General features: G+C 57.8%; 1 protein-coding gene across 2 annotated transcripts; it reads left to right on the forward strand.

Moving 5' to 3' along the window:
* Positions 1-11729: 11729 nt before the first annotated feature.
* On the forward strand, positions 11730-24441 carry AP3B2 (adaptor related protein complex 3 subunit beta 2). 2 transcript variants are annotated; one of them, XM_064456918.1, is made up of 27 exons: positions 11730-11943; positions 14929-15004; positions 15126-15200; positions 15336-15431; positions 15523-15683; positions 15811-15877; positions 16694-16876; positions 16995-17171; positions 17408-17505; positions 17766-17820; positions 17974-18045; positions 18213-18275; positions 18505-18637; positions 18720-18829; positions 18905-19081; positions 19166-19352; positions 19454-19572; positions 19799-19910; positions 20572-20770; positions 20844-21015; positions 21101-21155; positions 21533-21639; positions 21749-21980; positions 22084-22168; positions 22785-22882; positions 23600-23738; positions 23963-24441. In XM_064456918.1, the coding sequence occupies exons 1-27, from the start codon at positions 11771-11773 to the stop codon at positions 24111-24113; spliced, it is 3372 nt and encodes a 1123-aa protein (XP_064312988.1). In that variant the 5' UTR covers positions 11730-11770; the 3' UTR covers positions 24114-24441. The 2 variants fall into 2 exon arrangements, with proteins under 2 accessions (XP_064312988.1, XP_064312987.1); XM_064456917.1 differs by having other exon boundaries at positions 11731-11943; positions 20844-21018.
* Positions 24442-25131: the final 690 nt, after the last annotated feature.

Below are 25131 nucleotides of genomic sequence, written 5' to 3' on the forward strand. Positions count from 1 at the left end.
GTCCTATAAGCGCATAAGCCCTTCACTAAGGCGGTTAGAGGGGAATAACAAAAAGTGGTAATTAAGGGGGGTAATTTCCCTGCCCCCAAGTAGTTAATTACCAGCCCTGATGGTGAAGGGAGGGGGGACATTCAGTAGGGCCCCACCCAAAGCTGCTTAGCCCCAGTGGTAGCACAGAGCACCCCCCGTGCCTCAGTTTCCTCTCTTGGGGGTACATGGGCCCCTGGGCATGTTGGGCCAGGGCTGCTGACACCGCAGTGGGTTGGGGCCAGGTGGCCCCTGGGGTTACGCAACTGCTGCTAAACCCTTGCTGTGACAGGGCAGCACAATTTGGGATTTGAGGGCTTTAGCCGCTAAACCCCCCTGCCCAGCTCAGGGACATGGCAGGTGGCCACCGTTACCCAGTCTGGGTTGTCCCCAGGGATGGGCCAGGCTGGGGCCAGGTGTTTCCAGCCCCCTGTGTCCCTCCCAGGGTGGGGTTCAGCCTGTGGTCCTGGAGGTGTTGCTGTCATCTGTGGCCCCAGCGGAGGCATCTGGGGACTGGCACTGGCAGCAGGTCCCTGCTGAGGACTGGCAGCAGTGACATCAGTGGATCTGGAGGCTGGGGTTCACCCTACCAGCATCCCTGCCTGCAGCATTGCTCCATCATCCTGCTTACAGCTTCCTTCCATCACCCCCTGCTTGCAGCATTGCTCCATCCTCCTCTGCCTGCAACATTGCTCCGACCTCCCCTGCCTGCAGCATATTGCCACCATCCTGCCTGACCGTAGCACAGCTACATCATCCTTGCCTGCAGCATTGTTCAACCTCCCCTGCCTCCAGCATTGCTCCATTACCCTGCCTGCTACATGGCTCCATCACCCCTGCCTGCAGCACCCCTCCACCCCCGGGCCCCCCCATCCCACCCTGCAGACCCCCATCCTGTGGCAGGCCCCCACCCTGACCCAGATCTCTGACAGCCACCATCTGTGACAGCGGGCGCCCGCCTCCCTCAGCAGAATTATGACGCTGGGCTAATGCAGCAGGAGCAAGCTGTCACCTCGCCCTGCCCGTCCCCTGGCCGCAGCTTAGGTACCTCCAGAGCTTCACCCATGGAGGAAACAACCCCTGGTGCCTGATCCAGGGGTGCTGGGAGCACCCACCCCAGGGTGCCAGCCCACCCATGGGCGATGTGGGGACACAGTGCCAGGGGATGCGGAGGAGTGGCCAGCATGGTGATACCTGCTGAATCGGCTAATTTTCCTGTCCCCTCCTTGCTGTTGGCTAAAAGCCAGATCTGGAGTGGGGATTTGGGAGAGGGATTAGCAGGGCCAACCATCTGCTGCCGGCCAATCATCAGCACGCCCCAGAAAGCCAATAATTACAAAAATATGGTTTCCCACCCCGTTTCTCAATTACACTCAGCTGGGTGCTGTCCCCAAGGTGAGGTCCCCATGGAGCAGCACAGTGTCCCCCTCCCAGGGCTGAGCACCCCATGAGCACCCAACCCGGGCACCTGGAGGGCTCGACCCAGCTTGTTTTCAGGGAGTGCCCTGAGGAGGGCCAACACCACAGCTGAGGACCTGTGGGTGGCAGGGTGGGTGTGAAGGAGCAAACATTAAAGCCCGTGGCAGGGTCATGACTTGGCTCAGTGACAGATGCTGGGGCAGATGCCATGGGATTACCCAGCCTAAAACCTCAGGATCTGCCCCCCTTCCCCCACTACCAGGCAGGGAGCATTTAATTACTAATTTACTAATTACACAAAGGTGCTGGTGACAGGCTTGAAACCCATGGTCAGGAGCAGCCCCGAGGCTCCCACAACTGCCTCAAGGCTCTGGCCGCCCTAACTCCACTGGCTGTGGGGAGCTGGCAAATGTACCCTGGCCAGGGGACAGCTTTGTTGGGGACATTGGGTGACCAAGGAAGGCAATCCTGTCCTGGCAGCCCCGCTCCTGCTGGTGATGGCATGGGGTGGTGAGGAATGCAAGGGGACAGTGGGGATCAGGAGGGGGTTGTGGGGACCAGGAGGAGACAATGGGGACTGGGCCAGGATGATGAAGCAAAGTGGGAGGGGCAACATATCAGGCTTGCCTGTGACAAACTATGGGGCAATACACAATGGTTAGAGGGGCAGGCTGCTAGTATGAGCCCTCAACCTGTTGCCCAGGGGTGTGCTGGGGGCACTGCAGCACAGTTGAAGTCTTGCAGAGATGAGCTTGGGGTTCCTGAGGTAGTAGGAGCCAACAAGGAACCTCCCATGAAACACCTCAAGGGAATCAAGGGCTGCTCCAACAAGAAGGAGACACGGCCCACAGCCCGGATGAAACGCCTCTACACTAACACACACAGCATGGCAAACAAACAGGAGGAGTTGGAAACTACCGTGCTGATAGAAAGCTATGACCTGATTGCCATTACTGAAACTTGGTGGAACAAATCCTATGACTGGAATGTGGCTATTGATGGCTACAGGCTGTTCAGAAGGGACAGGCGAGGAAGGAGGGGCGGAGGTGTTGCTCTTTACATCAAGAAATCGATCAGTGTGAAGAGCTGTCCCTGAAGAATAACCATGAGCAGGTCAAAAGTTTATGGGTAAGAATCAGAGACAGAGGCAACAAGGGAACCTGGAGGTTGGTGTCCACTACAGGCTGCCTGATCGAGGGGAGCCTACTGACAAAGCCTTCTTCCTCCAACTCCAGGAGGCTTCACACTTGCAGGCTCTCATCCTACTGGGAGACTTCAACCACCCCAACATCCGCTGGAAGACCAGCACAGCAAGCTGTAGGCCATCCAGGAGATTCCTCGAAGGCACTGAGTCAGGTAATAGACAGCCCTACCTGAGGGGATGCAATACTAGACCTGATGGTCACCAATGCAAGTGAGCTTATTGGTGACATCAAGATCGGAGGCAACTTGGGCTGCAGCGATCATGCATTGGTGGAGTTCACACTCCTGAGTGATATGAGGAAAGCTAAGGGTATAGTCAAGACCCTAAATTTTAGGAAAGTGGACTTCCAGCTCTTCAAGGAGTTGGTTAGCAGGACCCCCTGGGAAAAAGTCCTCAGGGACAAGGGAACAGAAGAGAGCTGGCAGATCTTTGAGGACGCGTTCCATACAGCGCAAAAGCTCTCGGTTCCCAGGTGTTAGAAATCAGGCAAGGAAGGGAAGAGACGAGCATGGTGGAGTGGAGACATGCTGGTCAAACTAAAGAGCAAGAGGGAACTACACAGGCAGTGGAAGCAGGGACAGGTATACTGGGAAGAGTACAGGGACGCTGCCCTGTTGTGTGGGGATGGGGTCAGGAGGGCCAAGGGAAGGCTGGAGCTGGATTTAGCAAGGGATGCAAAGAATAACAAGAAAGGCTTCTACAGGTACATCAACCAAGAAAGGAAAGTCAAAGAAAGCGCATCCCACACCGATGAACAAGAATGGTGGCCTAATATCAACAAACAAGGGGAAGGCTGAGGTACTCAACAACTTTTTTGCCTCAGTCTTCGCTGGTAACATCTCTCCTCACCCCTCCCAAGCTGATGCACTGCAGGATGGAGACCAGGGGGATAAAGCCCCTCCCACTGTAAGGGAAGATCAGGTTCATGACCACCTGAGGAACCTGGATATACACAAGTCTATGGGACCTGATGAGATGCATCCCAGAGTCCCGAGGGAACTGGCTGATGTAGTTGCCAAGCCACCACATGATATGTGAGAAGTCATGGCAGTCAGGTGAAGACCCTGGGGACTGGAAGAAGGGAAACATTGTGCCCATCTTTAAAAGGGTAGAAAGGAGGACCTGGGGAACTACTGTCCTGTCAGTCTCACCTCTGTGCCTGGGAAGATCACGGAACAGATCCTCCTAGAAGCTATGTTAAGGCACAGGGAGGACCCGAAGGTGATCCAAGGCAGCCAGCATGGCTTCACCAATGGCAAGTCCTGCCTGACCAACCTAGTGGCCTTCTATGAAGAAGTGACTACATCAGGGGACAAGGGAAGAGATATGGATGTCATCTGGACTTCTGTAAGGTTTTTGACATGGTCCCCCACAGCATCCTTCTCTCTAAACTGGTGAGATACAGATTTGATGGGCGGACTGTTCAGTGGATGTGGAACTGGCTGGATGGTCACATCCAGAGGGTAGTGGTCAGTGGCTTAATGTCCAGATGGAGAGCAGTGATGAGTGGTGTCCTTCAGGGAACAACTCTCCTATGAAGAAAGGCTGAGAGAGTTGGGGTTGTTCAGCCAGGAGAAGAGAAGGCTGCAGGGAGCCCTTATTGAAGCCTTCCAGTACTTAAAGGGGGACCATAGGAAGGATGTGGGCAACCTCATTAGCAAGGCCTCTTGTGACAGGACAAGGGGCAATAGTTTTAAACTAAAGGAGGGTAGATTTAGACTGGATGTAAGGAAGAAATTTTTTACAAAGAGGGTGGTGAAGCACTGGAACAGGCTGCCCAGAGAGGTTGTAGAGGCCCCATCCCTGGAAACATTCAAGGTGAGGTTGGACGGGTCTCTGATCTAGTTGAAGATGTCCCTGATCACTGCAGGGGGGTTGGACTAGATGACCTCTAGAGGTCCCTGCCAACCCAAACCATTCTGTGATTCTGTGATTCTATGAGGATCAGAAGGGGACAATGGGAACCTGGATGTTTTAATGGTGACCAGGAGACAATGATGGATGGTGGAGAGCAGGAGGTGACAGCAGGGACCAGGAAGACACGATGGAGACCAAGACAGGACAATAGGGACCACCTGGGGATGATGGGGACCAGGACAGTGTGATAGGGATCAGGAGGGGGCAGTGGGATGCAATATGGGTCAATGGGGATCATGAGGGGATAGTGAGGACTTGGATGGGATTATGGGGACCGGGAGGAGAAGAAGGGGATCAGGAGGGAACAATGGTGACAAAGGATGCCTAGAGGGATGATGAAGACCAGGAGATTATGATGGACACCATGAGCAGCTAGTGAGGACCAGGAGTGGATGGTGGGGACCAGAAGTGGGTGGTGAGAACCATAAGGTACATGAGAATGGGACAACAGGGACCAGGAAAGAATGGTGGTCAGGAAGGGACAAGAACAACCAAAAGCAGGCACGAAGGTGTGGGAGGATACAAGATGGCTCCAGGGCTGGAGGTGGCTGGGAAGGGTTAACACAGCTGTCCGGTGCTAAGCCTTGTCCAGGCCAGGCTCTGTTTTCAGCTGTAATTTGCTCTTGTTCATTGGAGGATCCATGATAAATGATGCTGCGCACATTGCACAATGACAGAGTGTGACAGCTCCCACATCACCTGCCCCAAACCCTGCCAAAGTCTTTGCTGACCCCCCAGCACAAGGATTAAGGTTTACTGTGGCTCCAGAGCTGTTCCTGAGCATGCACTGCCCCAGGGATACATGGCTGCAGAAAGGCTGGTGGCTGTCCCTTGGGCCATCTTTAGGGCAAGAGGCATTTTGGCACCAAGAGGTATTTTGGCACCAGCCCAGTGGCCACTGGGTATCAGTGCATAGTGGCCATGGGGTCATTTCATGACTCCTTAGATGTCACCCAAGAGGTTCATTGATGAAATGTCACACCAGGTTGGGTTCATCCCCCTGGGACTGGTCCCACAGGATATGCAAGGTGCCACAGTCGGGCCGGTCAGTGCAGTCCGGGCATGTTCAAGGGTACCGGTGGAGCCATGTGCAAGTGCCAAGAGCCACAGCAGTGCTTGCAGGGGCAGGTTGAGTTCCTATTTGGCAGCCACCTTTGGAGGAGCAGCTGCTTGGGGACTACAGTGGAAAGATGGTACCTTGGAGTCATCCCCAAGGTGAGGAAGCCAGGCATGGCATGAGCACCAGGGCTGGCATGGTGCCCAAGGCCACAGCCTGGGTTTTGGCAGGGCAACATGGTACTAGAACCATTTGGGGACAGAAAGGTCCCTGAGGTGGGGCTAAGCACGGGCCTGTGTACCAGTTCTTTGGACATCATGTTTTCTTTCACAGATGAACCTCCTTGCCCAAGTAAAGGGGGAGCCACTGAGGAAGGCACCCACACCCAGGCGGTCCCACGCCTCTGCTGTGGCACCCAGTGCCCACGGACCCTGCAGCAGGGACATGGACAGTGCTGATCTGGAAATGCATGGTGGGGGGTGGGGGTGGAGGGTGTCCAGGGAGGCTGCTCTAGGCTGGAGATGGGTGCTAGCAGGGTTGGGTGCTGGCAAGGGCAAAAACATGGGCATGGGCAAAAAAACCAGCATCTACTTTGCCCTCTACCTCCTGGGCTTGCTGGAGTTCTACATGCAACTGGTGAGCACAGAGCTGGGCATCACAGCCACGGTGGGACAACGCCTGCACCCACACCCAGACCTGCATTTGCACCCTGACTCAATTTCCCCTGGGGCTGGCCTATGGGTGGTGGGGACAGTGGATGGGACAACCAAGCCCCTGCACATGGACAGCTTTCTCTTGCAGGTGGAATTCCCAAATTAAGGTGGCAGCAGTGATGATGGGGCCATGAGTATCCCCAGTGTCAGCCCTCCCTGGCAATGCCTTGGGCTCCCCTGAGGGCTGTGTTGTCCTCAAAGAGGGCTGGTGTCTCCAGGAGGGTTGGGGTCCCCAAGGAGGCCTGAGACCCAAGCAGGGCTGGGAACACAGGAGGGCTACGGGGTCCCTGGGAGGGAGGTGTCCCCAGGAAGGATGGGGTTCCCAGGCGGTTTGGGTCACCATAATGGGCTGGGGTCCTGAAAGTGGGCTGGGGTCCCTCAGATGGCTGTGGGATCTGGAAGGGCTGGGGTCCCCTAAAGGGACTGTGTTCCCAAGGAAGGCTGGGATCCCGAAAAGGGGCTGAGGTCTTCAGGAGGGCTGGAGTCTCTGGGAGGGCTGCAGGGTACCTGCGAGGCCTGTGTGGTCCCCAGCTGCCAGTGCTGGTGGGACACCCAGCCACATGGGGCAGGAAGGGCAGGGCAGGGGGTCAGGGTACCGTCCCCCACTTTCTGGGCCACCTGCAGTCCACCCACCCCGGTGTTGCAGAAGAGCAGCCTCATATTGTGAGGGCTGGTGGCCACCACATCCTCTGGAGAACAATCCTCGTGCCGACTACAGAGGACCCTCAGCATCACCCTGTGCACCCCAACGCCTTGCCCTAGGGAAGGACCTTTTTTTGGAGCGGGGAGGTTGCTTTCTGCTTCCTGGAACTTAATTGCTGTGCATTAATTAGATGCATTTATTACATTTTGTTATCTGCAATGTGCCTCTTTTCCCTTGTTGCCTCACTCATGCATGATGGGTGAGAGAGCTGCCCGGCTAGCAGCCTGCCTCTCGGGGCTTGTTAGCTGCAAAGACAAACAATAACTGAAATATCTGCAAATATCAACAATTACCTGTGAAGAATAATAATAATAACAATAAGAATAAGAATACAATACGTAACATATCATATAGATGTCAGATATCAGACATCGTACATCACAATATAATTCTGGTGGGTTGATCTTGGCTGGCTGCCAGGTACCCAGCCAGCTGCTCCATCACTCCCCCTCTTCAACTGGACAGGGGGACAAAACTTTGACAAAAGGCTCATGGGTTGAGATAAGGACAGGGAGGTCACACCACAGGTACCATCCCAGGCAAAACAGACTCGGCTTGGAGAAATTAATTTTATTTATTGCCAATCAAATCAGAGTAGGATAGTGACAAATAAGAATAAACCTTAAAATGCCTTCTCGCCACCTCTCCCTTCTTCCCTGGCTCAACTTCGCTCCCAATTTCTCCACCTCCTCCTCACCTAGAGGTGCAGGGGGATGGGGAAGGGGGGTTGCAGTCAGTTCATCACATGCTGTCTCTGCTGCTCCTTCCTCCTCACACTTTTCCCCTGCTCCAGCATAGGGCTGGCTCCCACCCATGGGAGACAGTCCTCCACAAGCTTCTCTCCTTCACATGGGCCGCACTTCTTCACAAACTGCTCCAGTGTGGTCTCCTCTCCAAAGAGGAGCTGCTCTCTGCAAGGGGCTGCTGGGCCAGCACTTTGACATGGTCCCTGATGGGGTGGCCGAGTCCCCCCAGCCCAGGGACCTCTTCCTCTTCCCACTGGCCTCAGGGGGCCCCTACCTATCAGGGCACCTACCCTGATATCTACTGTGGTGATGGGGAGATCATTCACTTGAAAGGTGAGCCCCAGGAGGTGGTCACATCATGTGGGGACGTCCCCATGGAAGGGACACAAAGGGGTACAATGTCCCCCCCACCCTGCAGGCTGCTCAGGGACCTCCTCATCAGGGGTCGTGGCCGAGCACGGCAAGAGCCACCTCCTGTGGGCACAGGGTCCGGCCAAGGTGCTCGGAGGAAGGGAGGGCTGGATGCAGCCGCCCTGCAGCAGTGGATCCAGGTGGCCATGGAGCAGGTGCTGGAGTACAACGCTGTCACCTGCAACTGTGCTCACTCTGCCCTCAGCCTGCTGGGTCTGGACCAGCTCACCAGCACCATAGTGGGTGCCACTGCCACAGCAGGTGCCACCACCCCAGGGGACCCTGACGCCTCCTTCGGCCAAGCACCACCACAGCCCATCTTCTCTCCCAGCTGTGCCCAGTGCTGCAGTGAGAGCGGCAGCTATGAGCCTGGGGGACACACAGGACTGAAAAATCCTTCCCTGAGGGACTGGTGAGGCACTGGTGGCTGTGGCATCCCTCTTGTGTGCCAGTAAATGGTTGCATGGAGAGCCTGTACCAGCCCTGTTTGATTTGTGGGTTTTTTCACTCTTGCTTTCCTTTTCCCAGAAGCTCTTTTTTCCCAAAGCCACCAGCGAGCGATGTCCCACCTTGGTGCAACCACCCCCTGCTGCCTCTCTTACAGGGAGTGGCCACTCTTTACGTTCTGTGGCCTCCGGAGGCAAACAATGCCTCTTTCGCTGCCTGGACCAGGTCTGCTTGGAGGCCAGTCACCGGTGATGTCCCTCAGGGGTCAATACTTCTTCCAGGCGGGGGCTGGAGGAAAGTGTCTTGGAGGTGGGTGGGAGGACGCTGCATGACATGCACTTTTGGAGATGTCCTTCAGCTCCTCTGACTCAAGAGCATTTCCAGGATCTCCAGCATTGCCTCCCTCCACTCCCAAACTTAACATTTAAGGTGGAATTGGCAAATTAAGCCCAACTGTCAAAAGCTGGAAAACACTTTGGAGGTTTTCCTGGACTTTGTGCTGCTTTTTGGTTTTGCTTTCAGCCTTTCTCTGCCTCTCACGTGCATCACAAAAGATGTGAGGTCAGGTTTGGCCCCAGTGCCTGCTGACCCGCCCATCCCAGTTGCATTTCCTTTGGCGCCCTTGGTGGAGGTGCCATCAGCCTGGCTCTGTCACCAGCTCTGTCCCAGAGAAAACATCACTAAGTAGCAGCAGCAGCAGCCTGGTAAGAATGTTCCCATCTCGGCACCCATTTGCAGGCAGCTGCCTGTGCTGCCATCACACTAGGACAGGGAGGGGGATGATGAACAGGGCTTGTCCCAGGATGTCTCCAGCTTGAAGAAGTCGGGAAGCATGAGTGACTTTTGTCTGAGCCAAGGCCTGTGCCAGGCAGGAGCCATCATGGGCAAGATGTGATGGCAGAGCGGGACCCTTACCTCTGCGCATGGGCAACATACTGATACCCCATTTCTTTTCCTCCCTCCTTGCAGATGTCAAGCAGCTCAGTAAGTAGGATCTTGGCGAGACCTCCACCGGCAATGTGAGTGGCTTGGGGTGCATTGGAGGGGGTATTGGGGCTGGTTTGGCAGCCTACTCACCTTCCCTCCCCACACATTTGCAGAGGGAGTATGAGACACTGAGCTTTACGCTCTTCAAGTGCACGCCCGGGTACGGGGAGGTCTTTGAGGAGATGCCAGAGCACGTTGTAGCCTGGGGACCTCTTCCACGTGAACGTCATATCTGGCCTCCTCAGAAACATCTTCAAACACATGGCCATCTACTGCAGGGATGGAGAGGTCACACACTTCCAGAGTAAGTGTTTGACCCCCTGCTTCCATTTGGGATGTGGTGGTGACCAGAATACAGCTAGCAGTGCAGTGGCTGAGCCAGGGCAATGGGCGGCTCTCGGTTTTCCAGACATAAACATTCTGAAGAACCTTGGTCAGATACATAAGGAGGGCTTCAACACCATGAAAAGGGAGAGGGGGAAATGCCAGATTTACCATGAAAAAAATGCTGTAGGCCCCCTGGAGGGTTGTGTGGTCCTCAGAGAGGGCTGATTTCTCTGGGAAAGGTGGAGTCCCTCGGACAGATGCACAGTCTCCAAGTGGGCTGGGGTGTCCAGGAGTACTAGGGTCTCCAGGAGGGTTGGGATCCTCGGGAAGGCTGGGGTCTTTGAGAGGGTGGGGATTCCCAAGAGGGCTGGGGTAACTGTGAGTGCTGTGGGATCACCAGGGTTGCTGGGTCCTCAGGAGGGATGGGGTCTCCGGGAGGACTGTGGGGTCCTGAGGAGGGCTGGGGTCCACAGGATGGCTGTGGGATCTGCAAGAGGGCTGGGGTCCCCAAACACACTGGGGTCTCCAGGACAGTTCTGGTGTCTCCACAGAGGTCCCACAAGCAGGGCTGGGACCCCCAGAAAGGCTGTGGGGCTCCCGGCAGGGAGGGCTCCCTGGGAGGGATTCAAGGTCCCCAAGAGGGCTGAAGTCTCTTAAGGGGGTTGGTGTTCCCAGGAGGGCTGGGCTCCAGCTGCCAGCACTGGTGGGGGACCCAGCTGCACAGGGTGGGAAGGGCAGGGGGTCAGGGGTTGCCTTCTGCTTGCTGGAGCTTAACTGCTGTGCATTAATTAGCCTTCTCAAATTTTGCTACCTGAAATGTGCCCATTTTCCCTCACTGCCTCACTGATGGGTGAGAGAGCTGCCCGGCTGGCAGCCTGCCTCTCGGGGCTTGTTAGCTGCAAAGACAGACAATAACCGAAATATCTGCAAATATCAACAATTACCTGTGAAGAATATTGTAGTAGTAGTAATAATATCAGTAATATATAAGAATAAATAATATCATTAAATACATTATTAAATTGTATTAATGTGTATATACACAATTAAATATATTATATAATATATATAATATATATCATATATCATACATCATATATAATATACTTATACCATATACTATACAAAGTATAATGTAGAATGTAGAATATATAATGTAATATGATAGAATGTAGAATATAGAATATAGAGTATAGACTACACTAGAATTAATATAATCTGCAACATAATATAATGTATTATATTATATAACACATAACATAGAATGTAAAATGGATTATGGATTATAGATGATGTATAATATAGTATGATTAATACAGAATATATATAACATAATAGAATTAATATAATCAGTAATACAATATAATTTAATGTAGTATATGAGGTAGTACATCATATATAGTATATAATACGTACATATAATGTGTACTGTCTAATGTATTATGTATTAAATAATAAATATAATGTAATTTGATATAATATTATGTGATATAATATAATTTAATGTAAATATGTATAATTATACAATCTATTATGATGTTTGATATATATGAGCTACATGATAGATACTATATAATCACATCCGAAACAGTACTACTAATATCCCGAATCACGCCCATTTAACCCCTGACCCAAACCTGTGCGAGGGGGGTGGGTGTCTAGGGCTGGGGACCCCTTTAAGAGGTGCAAAGCCTCCCCCTCCGTTTAGGGAGGGGTTGAGCCGCCTTGGCAATGCGCCCCTGAAACCGAGCATCCCTGGAGGATGGGGAGCGCGGGGAGCGCGGGGAGCGTTAGGGCGGGCCCCGTCCCCGCATGACGCTGACATCAGTCCCGGCATCCCAACCGGCCGCATCCCGACTGCATCCCGCCGCCATGGCGGCCAGCCCGGCCTACGGGGAGGAGAAGGGGGGCTCCTCCAGCCTGGGGGAGCCCGAGTACGGCCACGACCCCGCCAGCGGCGGCATCTTTTCCTCCGACTACAAGAGGTGGGGACGCTGCGGGGGACAAGCCGAGCCTGGCCGGGTCGCCGCCACGGCAGGCTTTGGCCGCCATCCCCGCCGGGGATGTCGTACCCGACTGGGGGCTGGCCACAGTCCCTGGGGTGGGGACGGGGATGAGGATGGAGATGAGGATGGGGACGGGGATGGGCATGCGGATGGGGACAGGGGATGCGGTCACGCCGCCACTGCAGGTTGCAAAGGACGGGGAGGGTTTCCGGGGAAAATGGGAGGGTTTCGGAGACGGTCTGGCGGGGGGGTTGTGCGGGGACCCTCACTGCACCCCCAGCTCCTGGGCTGGGGACACCCTAGGCACGGTGCCCCCCGCCCAGGCTCTGCTGGCTCACGCAGCTCTCACGGGGGTCCCCAGGTGACAGCGCTCGCCGCCGAGGTCCCCAGCACGGGGGAGAGGGTTCTGAGAAATGTCACCCCTGTGTAGAGCAGGCTGCTGGGGCCCGGGAGGACAGGGACACAGAAGAAGGTGTGGCGGGGGAGGTCCACAGAGCTGCGGGAATGTGGGGGTCACTTTGTCCCCACAGCCCTGGCAGTGTCCCCGACTCTGGATATGTCCCCCACTCTGACCTGCTGGCAGGGTCCCCAGTCTGGCAGTGTCCCCCCAGCCCTGAAACACCATGTCCCTCAGTCTGGATGTACCCTGTCTCTGACACCCTGGCAGTGTCCCCCACCCTACCCCACTGGCAGCATCCCCCAGTCTGGCAGTGACCCCCCTCGTCCTTACCCCACTCTCGAAGTGTCCTCCCCTCCCTGGCTCGCTGGCAGTGTACCCCGGTATGGCAGTGTCCCCCCAGCCCTGACCCTCTGGCAGTGTCCCCCACTCTGGCAGTGTCCCCGCAATCCTGACCCCCTGTCAGTGTCCCCCAGTGTAACAGTGTCCCCAGGTCCTGACCCCCATCTGGAATTGTCCTCCATCCATGACCCACTGACAATGTCCCCATCTCACAGTGTCCCCCACTTCCCTGAGCCCCTGGCATTTTCCCCTACTCTGGCAGTGTCCCCCCCTCTGGCAGTGTCCCCGCCTCTCTATTGCCCTGGCAGTGTGCCCCTGACTGGCAGTGTCACTCTCTCTACCCCTGGCTGTGTCTCCCAGTAAGACAGTGTCCCCCCAGCCCTGCCCCTCTAGCAGTGTCCCCCCATCCGTTACCACTTGATAGTGTCCCTCAATCTGGCAGTGACACCCCAGTCCTGAGCCGCTGGAAGTGTCCCCTGATCTGGCAGTGTCCCCCCTCCCTGATGCCCTGGCAGTGTCCCTATCTCACAATGTCCCCCTGTTCCATAAGCCCCGGCACTGTCCCCCATTTTGGTCAGGTCCCCTATCTCTGAACCCCTGGCAATGTCTCCCAGCCTGGCAGTATCCCCCAGCCTGGCAGTGTTCCCCTGTCTCCAAATCCGGCAGTGTCCCCTGATCCTGACCCCTACTGGCAGTGTCCCTCCAGCCCTGGCCTGCCATCAATGTCCTCCAGTCTGGCAGTGTCCCCTCACCTTGCCCCACTGGCACCGAACCTCAGTCTGCCCAGATCCCCTCAGTGACCTGCCATCAGTGCCCCCACTCTGGCAGTGTCCCCCCATCCCTGCTCTGCTGGCAGTGTCTCCCAGTCCAGTCAGGTTCCCCCATCTCTGGCTGCCAACAGTGTCCCCCAGTCTGGCATTGTTCCCCATTCCCTGACCCCTGGGCTCTGTCCCTTTCACCTGCATGCTGCCCCTCTCATGTGCCCGGCCCCTTGTGGCCACACCAGATCTGTCCCTGTCCCCATGAGTCATGCATGGCACATGGGGCAAGAGAAATGCCCCCCAAGAGCCACCCCACTACCCCGTGGGACACCAACAGGTGTCCCATCCTCCCACCCCACCACTCTCATGGCTGTCCCATCATGACGTGGGGTCCCTGGCCAGGACTGAGCCACTGAAAGCACCCAGAGAAGGAGCTCCCTGCAATGTCCCTGAGTCCCAGCTGCAGGACCTGTGTCACTTGGGACATGACATCCTGGGGTGTCCTTGTCTACCAGGAGGGGCACAGGATCGCGGCTGCAACCCAATCCCAACAGCAGCATCAGGTTTCAGCTGCCTGTGCTAGGAGGAGGAGTAGGGCCACAGCCCTGCCACTGTCCCCAGGGCCACCACCTCCAGCCGAAGCCATGCTGTCCCTGCCGCCAGTGCAGAAGCTGCTGCAGCAGCTACCAGTGGGACTGGCCGGGTGGCCAAAACCACCGGTGGGCAGTGTCACAGCTGAGGAGGTGAAAAGCCCTGTGCTGGCCACCAAGGCTGGACAACCTGCCTGCTACAGTGCCCTGCGAGCTGAAGAGCTGCAGCCACTTGCCGGCCCCAAGCCCATGGTGGCCACCAGCACCAGGCCACTGCCGCGGTAAGACCCTTCCAAGGAGCCCCTGGGACCCTCCAGCAACAGTGGCTCTGGCCCAGCATTGTCCCATGGGTGCCACCACCAGCTGCTGTGGGTGGATGCAGCCTTGCAGGGCCCCCCTGGTTTGGTGGGGATGGGTGTCCCTTAGAAAAGGGGACAGTGGTGGCATATTCCCAGCCCAGGGAGGGGATGAGGGAAGGGGTCTGGGTCAGGGCACACAGGCACATCCATGCCACAGTGCCCAGAAGGGGACAAGGGACACCCATCCAAGCTGGGCTGGTGGCTGGCATTGAGCTGTTGATGGGCATCTGCTCACTTGGAAGCGATTTGGGAACATCCTGGGGTGACAACCACAGCCGGCTAGGAGGGGATCCTCATCCCAGTGACCAGTATGGGGACAGAGCTGGGTGCCAGCGCCGCACTGGTCCCTCTGTCTCCTCTTTCACCTGGCTGTAATCCAGCTCCTGTCTCCATAAATATTTTATGGCAAAGGGTTAGGTTGCCAGCCTGATGGCAGGCTGGGAGCAAAAAAGAAATCTAAAAATGGTTAAAAATGGCTAAAAGAGGAAAATTTTTTTCCCCCCGGTGCGGTGCAGGCATGATGACCTCAAGGAGATGCTTGATAGCAACAAGGATTCACTCAAGCTGGAGGCCATGAAGAGGATCGTGGCGGTGGGTGTTGTTGCCACTGGCAGGGACCGCTGTTGGTGCCGAGTCATGCCGCGCTAAGCCATGCTGTGCTGTGCCGTGCCATGCTGGCTGCCCAGTGTCATGCTGCTCCTTTACCCCCTAGATGATCGCCCGGGGTAAAAATGCCTCTGACCTCTTCCCAGCTGTGGTGAAAAATGTCGCCTGCAAGAATATTGAGGTGAGGAAGGTCTTGGGTGGCCCCAGTGGCAATCATGGGTATTCCCAGGGTCTGGCACCTCTCCTGCAGGAGAGTTTTGGGGATGGGCTGGATTTTGGGGGGCTCTAAGATGGCTGCACCACCTTAACCCCACAGGTGAAAAAGCTGGTGTATGTCTACCTGGTACGCTATGCAGAGGAGCAGCAGGATCTGGCCCTGCTCTCCATCTCCACCTTCCAGCGAGGACTCAAGGTGGGCTGGTTTGGGGACTGGGCAGGGGGGAGTCTGGGGGGGGAGCAAGCCCCCCCATGGCTGCGCTGAAGCCCCCTGAGTGTCCCCACAGGACCCCAACCAGCTGATCCGTGCCAGTGCCCTGCGAGTCCTCTCCAGCATTCGTGTGCCCATCATCGTGCCCATCATGATGTTGGCCATCAAGGAGGCTGCCTCGGACATGTCCCCATACGTGCGCAAGACGGCTGCCCATGCCATCCCCAAGCTGTACAGGTAATGGGGGGTCAGCTGCTAAATGTTGGGGGTATCAATAAGGGTCTCGGCTGCTTGGTGCAGGCAGGGACAGGCAAGATGGAGGGGAGTTTGGTCTGGCCACACCTGCCCTGCTCTTCCCTTGCAGCCTTGACTCAGACCAGAAGGACCAGCTGATTGAAGTGATTGAGAAGCTGCTGGCAGACAAGACCACGGTAAGCGGGGCATCATGTCTCCCCTGCCCCTGAAATCTGGGGACATCACCATCCCCACTGACCCAGCATCCTCATCGGGATGCAGATGTCCCTACCAAATTGGTGTCCTTATAGGGATGCAGCCATCTATGCAGAGAAGGCATCCTTGCAGTGATGCTGCTGTCCCCACCAAGCCAGCATCCTCATGGGGATGCTACCATCCCCACTGATATGGCATCCTTGTGATGAGGCAGCCATCACCATAGGGCTGGCATCCTCATGGCGATGCCATCGTCCCTATTGATCCAACATCCATGCAGGGACGCAGCCATCCCCAGAGCCAACGTCTTTGTGAGGAGGTCACTGTCCCCACTAAGCCAGCATCTTCATGGGGATGCCACCGTCCCCACTGATCCAGCATCATCGCAGGGATGCAGACATCTCCACCCATCTGGCATTCTCACAGGAATGCAGCCATCCCTGCAGAGCTAGCATCCTTGTGGGGGTGCTGCTGTCCCCAGTGGGTCAAAATCCTCATGGGGATGCCACCATCCCCACTGAGCTGGCAACCCCACAAAGAAGCCACCATCCCCACCAAAACAGCATCCTCACAGGGATGCCACTGTTCCCACCGAGCTGCCCTCAGTGTTGACCAAGGTGATCAACAATATTGGTTGAACAACAAACTGTTGTGCCCACTGATCCAGCATCCTTGCAGGGATGCAGCTGTCCATGCTCAGCTGGACTCTTCACAGGGATGCCACCATCCCCACCAAACCAGCATCCTCATGGAGATGCCACCACCCCGGTGAGTCACCACGGGCTTTCCCTTCCCAGCTGGTGGCCGGCAGTGTGGTGATGGCATTTGAGGAGGTCTGCCCAGAGCGCATCGACCTCATCCACAAGAACTACCGCAAGCTCTGCAACCTGCTCATTGACGTGGAGGAGTGGGGACAGGTGGTCATCATCAACATGCTGACCCGCTACGCACGCACTCAGTTCCTCAGCCCCAACCAGAACGTGAGTACAGGAGCCTTGGGGTGCCCCAGGAGCCTTGGGGTGCCCTGGGAGCCCATGGGGAGGTGGGGTGAAGGGGGGGTGCTGTTGGAGGGGTACACAGCTTCCCTCCTACCAGCAGGAGTCCTTGCTGGAGGAGAGTGCCGAGAAGGTCTTCTATGGCTCTGAGGAGGAGGATGCCAAGGACACCAAGGCAGAGGCAGCCTCATTGGCCAAGCGCAAGCCCTATGTCATGGACCCTGACCACCGCCTGCTCCTGCGCAACACCAAGCCCCTGCTGCAGAGTCGCAATGCTGCGGTGAGCCCCCTGCCCCAGCCCTGTCCATCCCTGGAGGCCACCGGTGGTGTCCAACAGCCTGGGCTCATGATGTCCCCACTGGCCAAGGAGTCAGCAGGGTGCTTGAGGGCCACCCAGGGCCAGCTGTTCCCAGGGATGGGCTTCCTTGGGTGCTGCTGGGTGGGACATTGTGGGACACAGCCATCTCCTGGAGTGTCCCCATGCTTGCCAGGTGATGCTCAGGTGTCTCCCTGCAGGTGGTGATGGCCGTGGCACAACTCTACTTCCACCTGGCACCCAAGGCAGAGGTTGGTGTCATCGCTAAGGCACTGGTGCGGCTCCTGCGGAGTCACAGGTCTGTGTCACCCAGGTTGTGGTGGTCCCCGACCCTGCCATCTGGTTGGTAGCACCCATAGGGAGCCTCAAGGCCCTGGGATGTCAGGCTGAGCCAAATGGCAAAAAAAGAGGGCTTTTTGGCCTGGCCCAATGTAGGCATGGGCTAGTGGCGTCATGGTGGCACCAGCCTGGTGGTGGATCTTGCCCTGTCTTCACAGCGACTTGACAGGGGGGTCTGGCCCTGCCCTGCTGATGGTGGTCCCCCCTTTGTTCCCACAGCGAGGTTCAGTATGTTGTGCTGCAGAATGTGGCCACCATGTCCATCAAACGGCGGGTGAGTCTCAGACTCAGTGTGGGAGTAGTTGGCCCTGTTGACTCTGGACCAGAATGAAGGCTAGCCAGCAGGGTCACCAGGGCCAGCTGCCTGTGGGTGGCCTTGGGGAGGCGGGGACAGGGATGGCACTAGCACTGCTGGCTCTGCATGCAGGGGATGTTTGAGCCCTACCTGAAGAGCTTCTATATCCGCTCCACGGACCCCACGCAGATCAAGATCCTCAAGGTGAGCTGCAAACACCTGGCTGAACCCATCACTGGTGGCTTTGGGGCTTCATGGAGCCCTTACCTGTGGGGCAGCTGTCCTCCATGCCCTGGGGTCAGGATGACAGCAAGGACCCCGTGCCCTGGCACCATACCCCCATGCTGCCCATCTCTTTGTCTTTCCCACAGCTTGAGGTCCTCACCAACCTGGCCAATGAGACCAACATCTCCACCATCCTGCGGGAGTTCCAGGTATGCCGTGGTCATACTGAGGCCACCAGGGTGCCACCCTGGCACGGCTCTGGGTGCCAAAACACCACCATGGAGGGGATGGAGGAGACCCTCACCAGGAAGAGTGGGCTGAGGCCCTGCCAACCCCACAAGTGGCTCCAAAGAGCTCCAACATGTGAGCACCACATGGGGGGATGCCTGGCACAGGCATGTGGGTGACGTGTCATGTGTTCCCCCCATGTCTGTGCAGACCTACATCCGCAGCATGGACAAGGACTTTGTGGCAGCCACCATCCAAGCCATTGGGCGCTGCGCCACCAACATCGGGAAGGTGCGGGACACCTGCCTCAATGGCCTGGTCCAGCTCCTCTCCAACCGGGATGGTGAGTCCACACTGTGGGCGTGAAATGGGGGCTCCATCGCTCTCAGGGAAGGACCCCTCTGAGGCCAGGTCTCTGTCTGCAGAGCTGGTTGTGGCCGAATCTGTGGTGGTCATCAAAAAGCTGCTGCAGATGCAGCCAGCCCAGCACAGCGAGATCATCAAGCACATGGCCAAGCTTACTGACAACATCCAGGTGGGTCAGGGTGTTTTGTGGCCCGCAGGACCAGGGGAGTGGCACCGGTGCCATGTGCCTGGGGGCATTTTGCAGGTGCCAATGGCACGGGCCAGCATCTTGTGGCTCATTGGCGAGTACTGTGAGCACGTGCCCAAGATCGCACCTGACGTGCTGCGCAAGATGGCCAAGTCCTTCACCAACGAGGAGGACATCGTCAAGTTGCAGGTCATCAACCTGGCGGCTAAGCTCTACCTGACCAACTCCAAGCAGGTATCGGGGATGTGGACCAACAGTGTGCCTCAGTTTCTGCACTAGGGAGGGTGAGGCTGGCCCTGAGCATGTCCTCTGGTGTAGAGCAAGCTGCTGACCCAGTACGTCCTCAACTTGGCCAAGTATGACCAGAATTATGACATCCGTGACCGGGCTCGCTTCATCCGCCAGCTCATCGTGCCCACTGAGAAGAGCGGGGCCCTCAACAAGTACGCCAAGAAGCTCTTCCTGGCCCAAAAACCCGCTCCCATCTTGGAGTCATCCTTCAAAGGTACCCACACCTGGTCACAGGGCATGGGAACGCAGGGCCAGCTGACACCACAGCGCTTTATGGCTGTCCCTGAGCTGCTGCCACCTCTCACCCCACTGCAGATCGGGACCATTTCCAGCTGGGCTCCCTGTCCCACCTGCTCAACGCCAAGGCTGTGGGCTACCAGGAGCTGCCTGACTGGCCGGATGAGGCCCCTGACCCCTCCGTGAGGAACGTAGAGGTGTGTGGAGCACCCTGGGGTGTGGTAGTGCATGTGGGGGCCAAGGTGGAAGCATCATCTTGAGGTCTTGGGAGAGCCCCAGAAGGTGACCAGGTGCTGCTCAGCTGCCCCATGTCCCCTCTCTGGTGCCCACACACCTACCTGGGGACAGGAGGTGGGCAAGGGCTGCTGTTTGGGCCCCCCGTCCATGGGCGATGGCCCCGCTCCATCAGCCCTGTGTTGGTAGGTTCCTGAGTGGACTAAGTGCACCAGCCGGGAGAAGAGGAAGGAGAAGGTGGAGAAACCTTTCTACTCCGACTCGGAGGGAGAGTCGGGGCCTACGGAGTCAGCGGACAGCGGTGAGGACCTGGTGGCACGGCAGGGCATGGGGCAGGGGCCAGCTTGGTGGGGCTTTAGGTAGGGGTCACTGTGGCAGGGACATCAGGCAGGTGCCACCATGATGGGACATCAGGCAGGTGCCACCATGGTGGGGCATGAGGCAAGTGCCACAATGGTGGGGCATCGGGCAGGAGACATTGCAGTGGGGACATCCCATGGTGGAAGGGACATGGAGGGATGTGGCAGGGGGATGTGGGGATGCAGTGGGGGGTTGTGACGACACAGTGGGAAGATGTGGGGTGCAGTGGGGATGCAGTGGAGGGACACAGGGACAGAGTAGGCTGCAATGGGAGGATGTGGAGATGCAGTGCAGCTGCAGAAGGCAGCAGAGGGTGCTGGGATGCAGCAGGATGTAGCAGAGGGAGGCAGGGATGCAGCAGGATACAGAGGGAGGCAGCAGGAGGATGTGGGGATGCAGTGGAGACGCAGTAGGAGGATCCAGAGATGCAGTGGAAGGCTGCAGGGATGCAGCAGAAGGACACAGGGATGCAGGGATTCAGTGGGGACACAGCAACGGGTGTGGGGATGCAGTGGAAGGACGGGGGGATGCTGTGGGACACACCAGGGAGCTGTGGGGATGCAGGGGGACACAGCAGCAGGGCTGAGACATGGCCCCCACAGAGCCCGAGTCTGTCAGTGAGGAGAGCGGCAGCAGTGGCAGCTCCAGCAGTTCCAGCTCTGACAGCGAGGAGGAGGAAGAGGAGGAAGAGGAAGAGGAAGGCAGCAGGGAGCAGTCAGAGGACAAGGAGGACGAGGAGGAGAAGAGGACGAAGAGAAAGAAGGAAGGCTCCCGGAAGGCAGCCCTGGGGAGCATGGGCAGGTACAGCCAGGAAAGCGAGGTGCCCCCAGCCAAACCCCACCCCGGCTCCCCCTCAGCTGGGCTCTCCCCGCAGCCCCAGTGAGGAAGAGGAGGAGGAGGAGGAGGGGGTGAAGAAGTCCAAGAAGAAGAAGGCATCACAGGGGAGGAAGGACCATGCCGAGACCTCATCAGAGGAGGCCAGTGCCTCCGAGAGCAGCTCCTCAGGCTCCGACTCAGGCTCCGAGGTGGAGGCCAAGCAGAGGAAGGTGGTGAGGGCTGAGCAGGGTTGAGGGGCAGCGTGGGGACCCCCAGACCCCTCATTCACCCCCCCATCTCTCTTCCCCCTTGCAGCCCCCCAGCAGCAGGGCCGGCCCCAAGGAGATCTCCCTGCTTGACCTGGATGACTGTGAGTGGCTGCCCAAGGCATGTGGGATGGCCATAGTGGTGGTGCTGGGGAAACTGAGGCACAGGCACCTGCCCTGGTGGGGACAGGGTCCTGGAGGTCTTTTGTGGGCTGCTGAGCTGGGACAAGGACCAGAGTGGTCCTTGTCCCCAGAGGGTGACTGTGGGAGAGGTGGCTGTGCCAGCGGGGCTGTCCCTGTTGGGACTGTGCCCATGGGATTGTCCCCATGCAGGTGTGCCTGTGGGGTTGTGCCACCACGGCTGTCCCCATGGGGCTGTCCCCATAAGGCTGCCCCCACAGGGCTATGCCACTGAGGTTGTCCCCATGGGCTGAGGCTCATAAGAGTTCTGTTAACCCTTCCCTCCCCCCATGCCCTGCAGTCACCCCACCTCCTCCCCAGCCTGTCCTGTCCAGCAGCGTCATCTCCACCAGCCTCGTGACTGACCTGGAGGGCCTCACACTCACCGACACCTCCCTAGCACCTGCTGTAAGTGTCCCCAGTGTCCTTCCTGGGGGGGAGTCCTGGGACGCCTGCCACCCATGGGGCCCTCAGGGAAGGGGCTGGCCACCCATGCTGGTCCCTTGGTCCCCCACAGCTGCTGAGCCCAGCGTTCGGCGCAGTGAGGACCTATGAGCTGCTGCACCGCATGGCGGGCGAGGGGCTCTCGGTCGAGTACTGCTTCAGCCGCCGGCCCTTCCCAGGGGACCCCCACATGGTGGCCGTCCAGATCCAGATTTCGAACAACACTGACGCCGAGGTGAAGAGCCTGCGAGTCAGCGAGCCCAAGCCGCTCTCCGGCATGCGGATCCAGGAGTTCCCCGAGATTGGTAGAGCATGGCACAGCCACGATGCTGGTGGGGGGTGCAGAATGGGGACCGGGGTTGGCTAGTGGAGGGGATGTGGGACGCAGTGGCAGCCCTGTGCTTTCAGAGTGCCTGGCACCCGGGGACACGGCCAGTGTGGTGATGGGCATTGACTTCTGCGACTCCACCCAGGCGGCCAACTTCCAGCTGTGGTGAGCACCTGGCGCCGGGCAGGACAGGACAGGTGTCCCAGGGGATGGGGACAGTGTCGGGTGTTCCAGGGCTGGGGGACAGTAGAGCGGGGCACAAGTGCTCCAGGGATGGAGAAAGTGGGATGGGCACCATAATCCCTCCAGGGGACTTGGGGCAGCAGGGAACAGGTGGCAGCCAGACAGGGCATGGGGTACCCCCAGGGGATGGGAGACAGCAGGACAGGGCATGAAGTGCCCCAGGGCATTGGGGACAGCTGGACAGGCACCAACATCCCTCCATGGGATGGAGGACAGCAGGAGAGGCCCCAGGGGACAGTGGAACAAGGTCCATCTGGGGGATAGGGGACAGCAGAATGGGCACCAGTGTCCTCCCAGGGGAGGTTGAACACGAGGATGGGCATGAGGGGGTTGGGGAACAGCAGGGCAGGCACCAGGGTCCCTGCAGGAGACAAGGAGGTGGCAGCAGCCCCAAGTCCAGGCTGATGGATTCCCCCTATTTCCAAGGCCTTTTGTGCCTGTTTCCCTCCAGCCGCCCCCTGCCCAGGGCAGGGACAGGAAGTGGGACCTAGGGGGCACATTTTGAACATGTGCTCCCCTCACCCTCCTGTCTCCCCAGCACCCACACACGCCACTTCTACGTCTCCATCCAGCCGCCTGTGGGGGAGCTCATGGCCCCCGTCTTCATGAGCGAGAACGAGTTCAAGAAGGAGCAGGGTGAGTGGGGGATGGGGACAGGGTGGCGCACAGGCACCCACTGCCCCAGTGCTGATGCTGATGCCCCCATTTTGTCGACTCTGCCACCCTCACCGTGGCCCTAGATCACCTTGCGTGGCCAGGTGAGGGTAAGTGGCCACTAGGCCAGCCCCTAGACTAGCCCTGCTCCCCTCATTCCCATCCTGCACCCCCTGGCCTGCAGGTTGGGGTGACCACCCTGGCTCCAGGGTTCCCCCACTGGGTCCCCACACAGCATGGAGGGCTTATGCCACCCTGGTTCTCCCAGCACCATATCTGGTGAGTGACAGGGACACCCTGGCCCCATGTCCTGGTGCTCCTGGAGCAGCAGCATCTCCACCCTGGCCCCGTGGATGGTGTCTGGGCTGAGCAGTGAGTGCTCGTTGCCCTGCAACACCTGGCCTCATTGCTGCTGGTGCCCAGAGGAGCCCATCCCCAGGGACATGGCTGCTGCCACCGGACACGGACATGGGGATGAGCCCAGGAAGGGTTGTGGAAGAAGGATTTTCCTGAATCCATCTCTGCTGGGCTGGGGAGGACCAAGCAGGGCAGCCAGCTCAGGATGTCATGGGGTACCCAGACGCAGGGAGCTGGTGGCTGGAGGGGCTTGGTTTGGGGATGGCAAAAAGGAGCCCAGCAGGGACATGGCTGCTGGGTGCCTGGCTGGAGATGGGCAGGTGCCTCTGCTGCCCGCTCCAGGGAAGCTGATGGGCATGAGCGAGATCACGGAGAAGCTGACACTGCCCGAGAAATGCCGGAGCGACCACACCATTGTCCAGCAAGTGACCTTGGCCGCCAATGTGGGCCGCGTGCCCTGTGGTGCCGACAACGTGTACAGGTAGCCAAACCCCCACACCGGGACCAGGTGGGCGCTATCACCACTCTGGTCCCACCAAAATCACAGTGGGGCTACTCAGGGCTTCCTTTAGGACAAGGAGCCTTCATAAACCCACACGTGATGGTGGCCATGGGTGGCAGATGCCTCCCTGTTCCCCACCAAAGAATCCATGAGGATGGGAGGGAGACAGCTTGCCCTGAAGTCCTGTGTTTGCTGGCGGGTAGGTTTGTGGCCAAGACAGTGACCAGCGGGAGCCTGGTGCTCATCACCCTGGAGCGACGGGAGGGCGCTGCGGCCCAGCTGACCGTCAACAGTGAGAAAATGGTTATCGGCACCATGCTCGTGAAGGACATCATCCAGGCCCTGGCGCAGTGATGGCCAGGCACCCCTGCCCTCCCACCCCCACTCTGACCCACACTGCTCCCCAAAATGCTCCCTGCCCCAAATTCTGCCAGGTTATTCCCTGCCCCAATCCCCAGAGGAGCAGCAGGCAGCAACGCCTGGGCCGGCTTTGCTACTGGGAGGAAGGAGCAGGACGAGGCGGATGGGACACAGGGCGATGTTCCGTTTGGAGGGGTCGTGGCAGCTCCAGCCCCACAGGAGCACAGTGTGCCTCCAGCTCCCAGCCCCTTGCCACCATCTCCCAGTGTAACCCCTATTTATTATGGCCAGGATCTCCCAATAAAGGTCTTCTCAAACCTGCTCCCTTCCCCTCCTCTGCTCTGTGTGCGCTGTGTCCGGATCAGCCCCAAACTGCACCTATGCCAGGCTCTGCCAACTTCCCCGCGCAGCAGTGGGGGATATGCATGTCCCTTGAGGGTGGCACTGCTTCAGCTGGGTAGCTACTGGGTCTCAAAAATCCAATACGAACACACAGGGTCAGGGTAAACCTCTCTAGGCTCGGCAGAGTGTGGGAGGCATTTGGTCCCAGTCAGGGATCTGAGGAGTCCTGGGAGGATTCCAGCTATTTATTCAAAGCAGAATTGCTCGTGCTTTGACCACAGAAATACCTGCTAGGTCAGGGCTGGGTCTATTCTGTAGTGTCATTGGAGGGATTCCTGGGGCCGGCTCTGGGAGGCTTTTCTCCAGACTGGGGGTGTGTGTGGGGGGGAGGAATAAAACAGAAATTTGACTCTTCATCAGGATCTCTCCTCCCAGCACGGGTTGGGTGGGATTTAAGAGAGCCCCAGCTCTCTCTTTCCAAAGCTGCAGCCCAGCGGGGAGCCAGGCCCAGTACTGGAGGGACAGGATGAGCAAAGGACACACAGTAAGGCCTGAACCCCGAGGTGCCTCGAGTCCGACCCCTCCTGCTGCTGCAAGAAGGTTAAGCGGTTTTCTGCTTTTTCTAGTGCATGGGTAGGAGACAGGATAAAATCACCTTTACTTTATTTTA

This window comes from Phalacrocorax carbo, chromosome 7 (assembly GCF_963921805.1).
Source record: "Phalacrocorax carbo chromosome 7, bPhaCar2.1, whole genome shotgun sequence".
In the NCBI taxonomy this organism is placed as follows: Eukaryota; Metazoa; Chordata; class Aves; order Suliformes; family Phalacrocoracidae; genus Phalacrocorax; species Phalacrocorax carbo.

Coding starts and splice junctions, on each gene's coding strand:
- AP3B2 (XM_064456917.1), top strand. CDS start 11,771: ATGACGCTGACATCAGTCCCGGCATCCCAACCGGCCGCATCCCGACTG. Junction 17,172..17,407: donor TGCAGAGTCGCAATGCTGCG/GTGAGCCCCCTG, acceptor GTCTCCCTGCAG/GTGGTGATGGCCGTGGCACA. Junction 18,276..18,504: donor CCATCCTGCGGGAGTTCCAG/GTATGCCGTGGT, acceptor ATGTCTGTGCAG/ACCTACATCCGCAGCATGGA.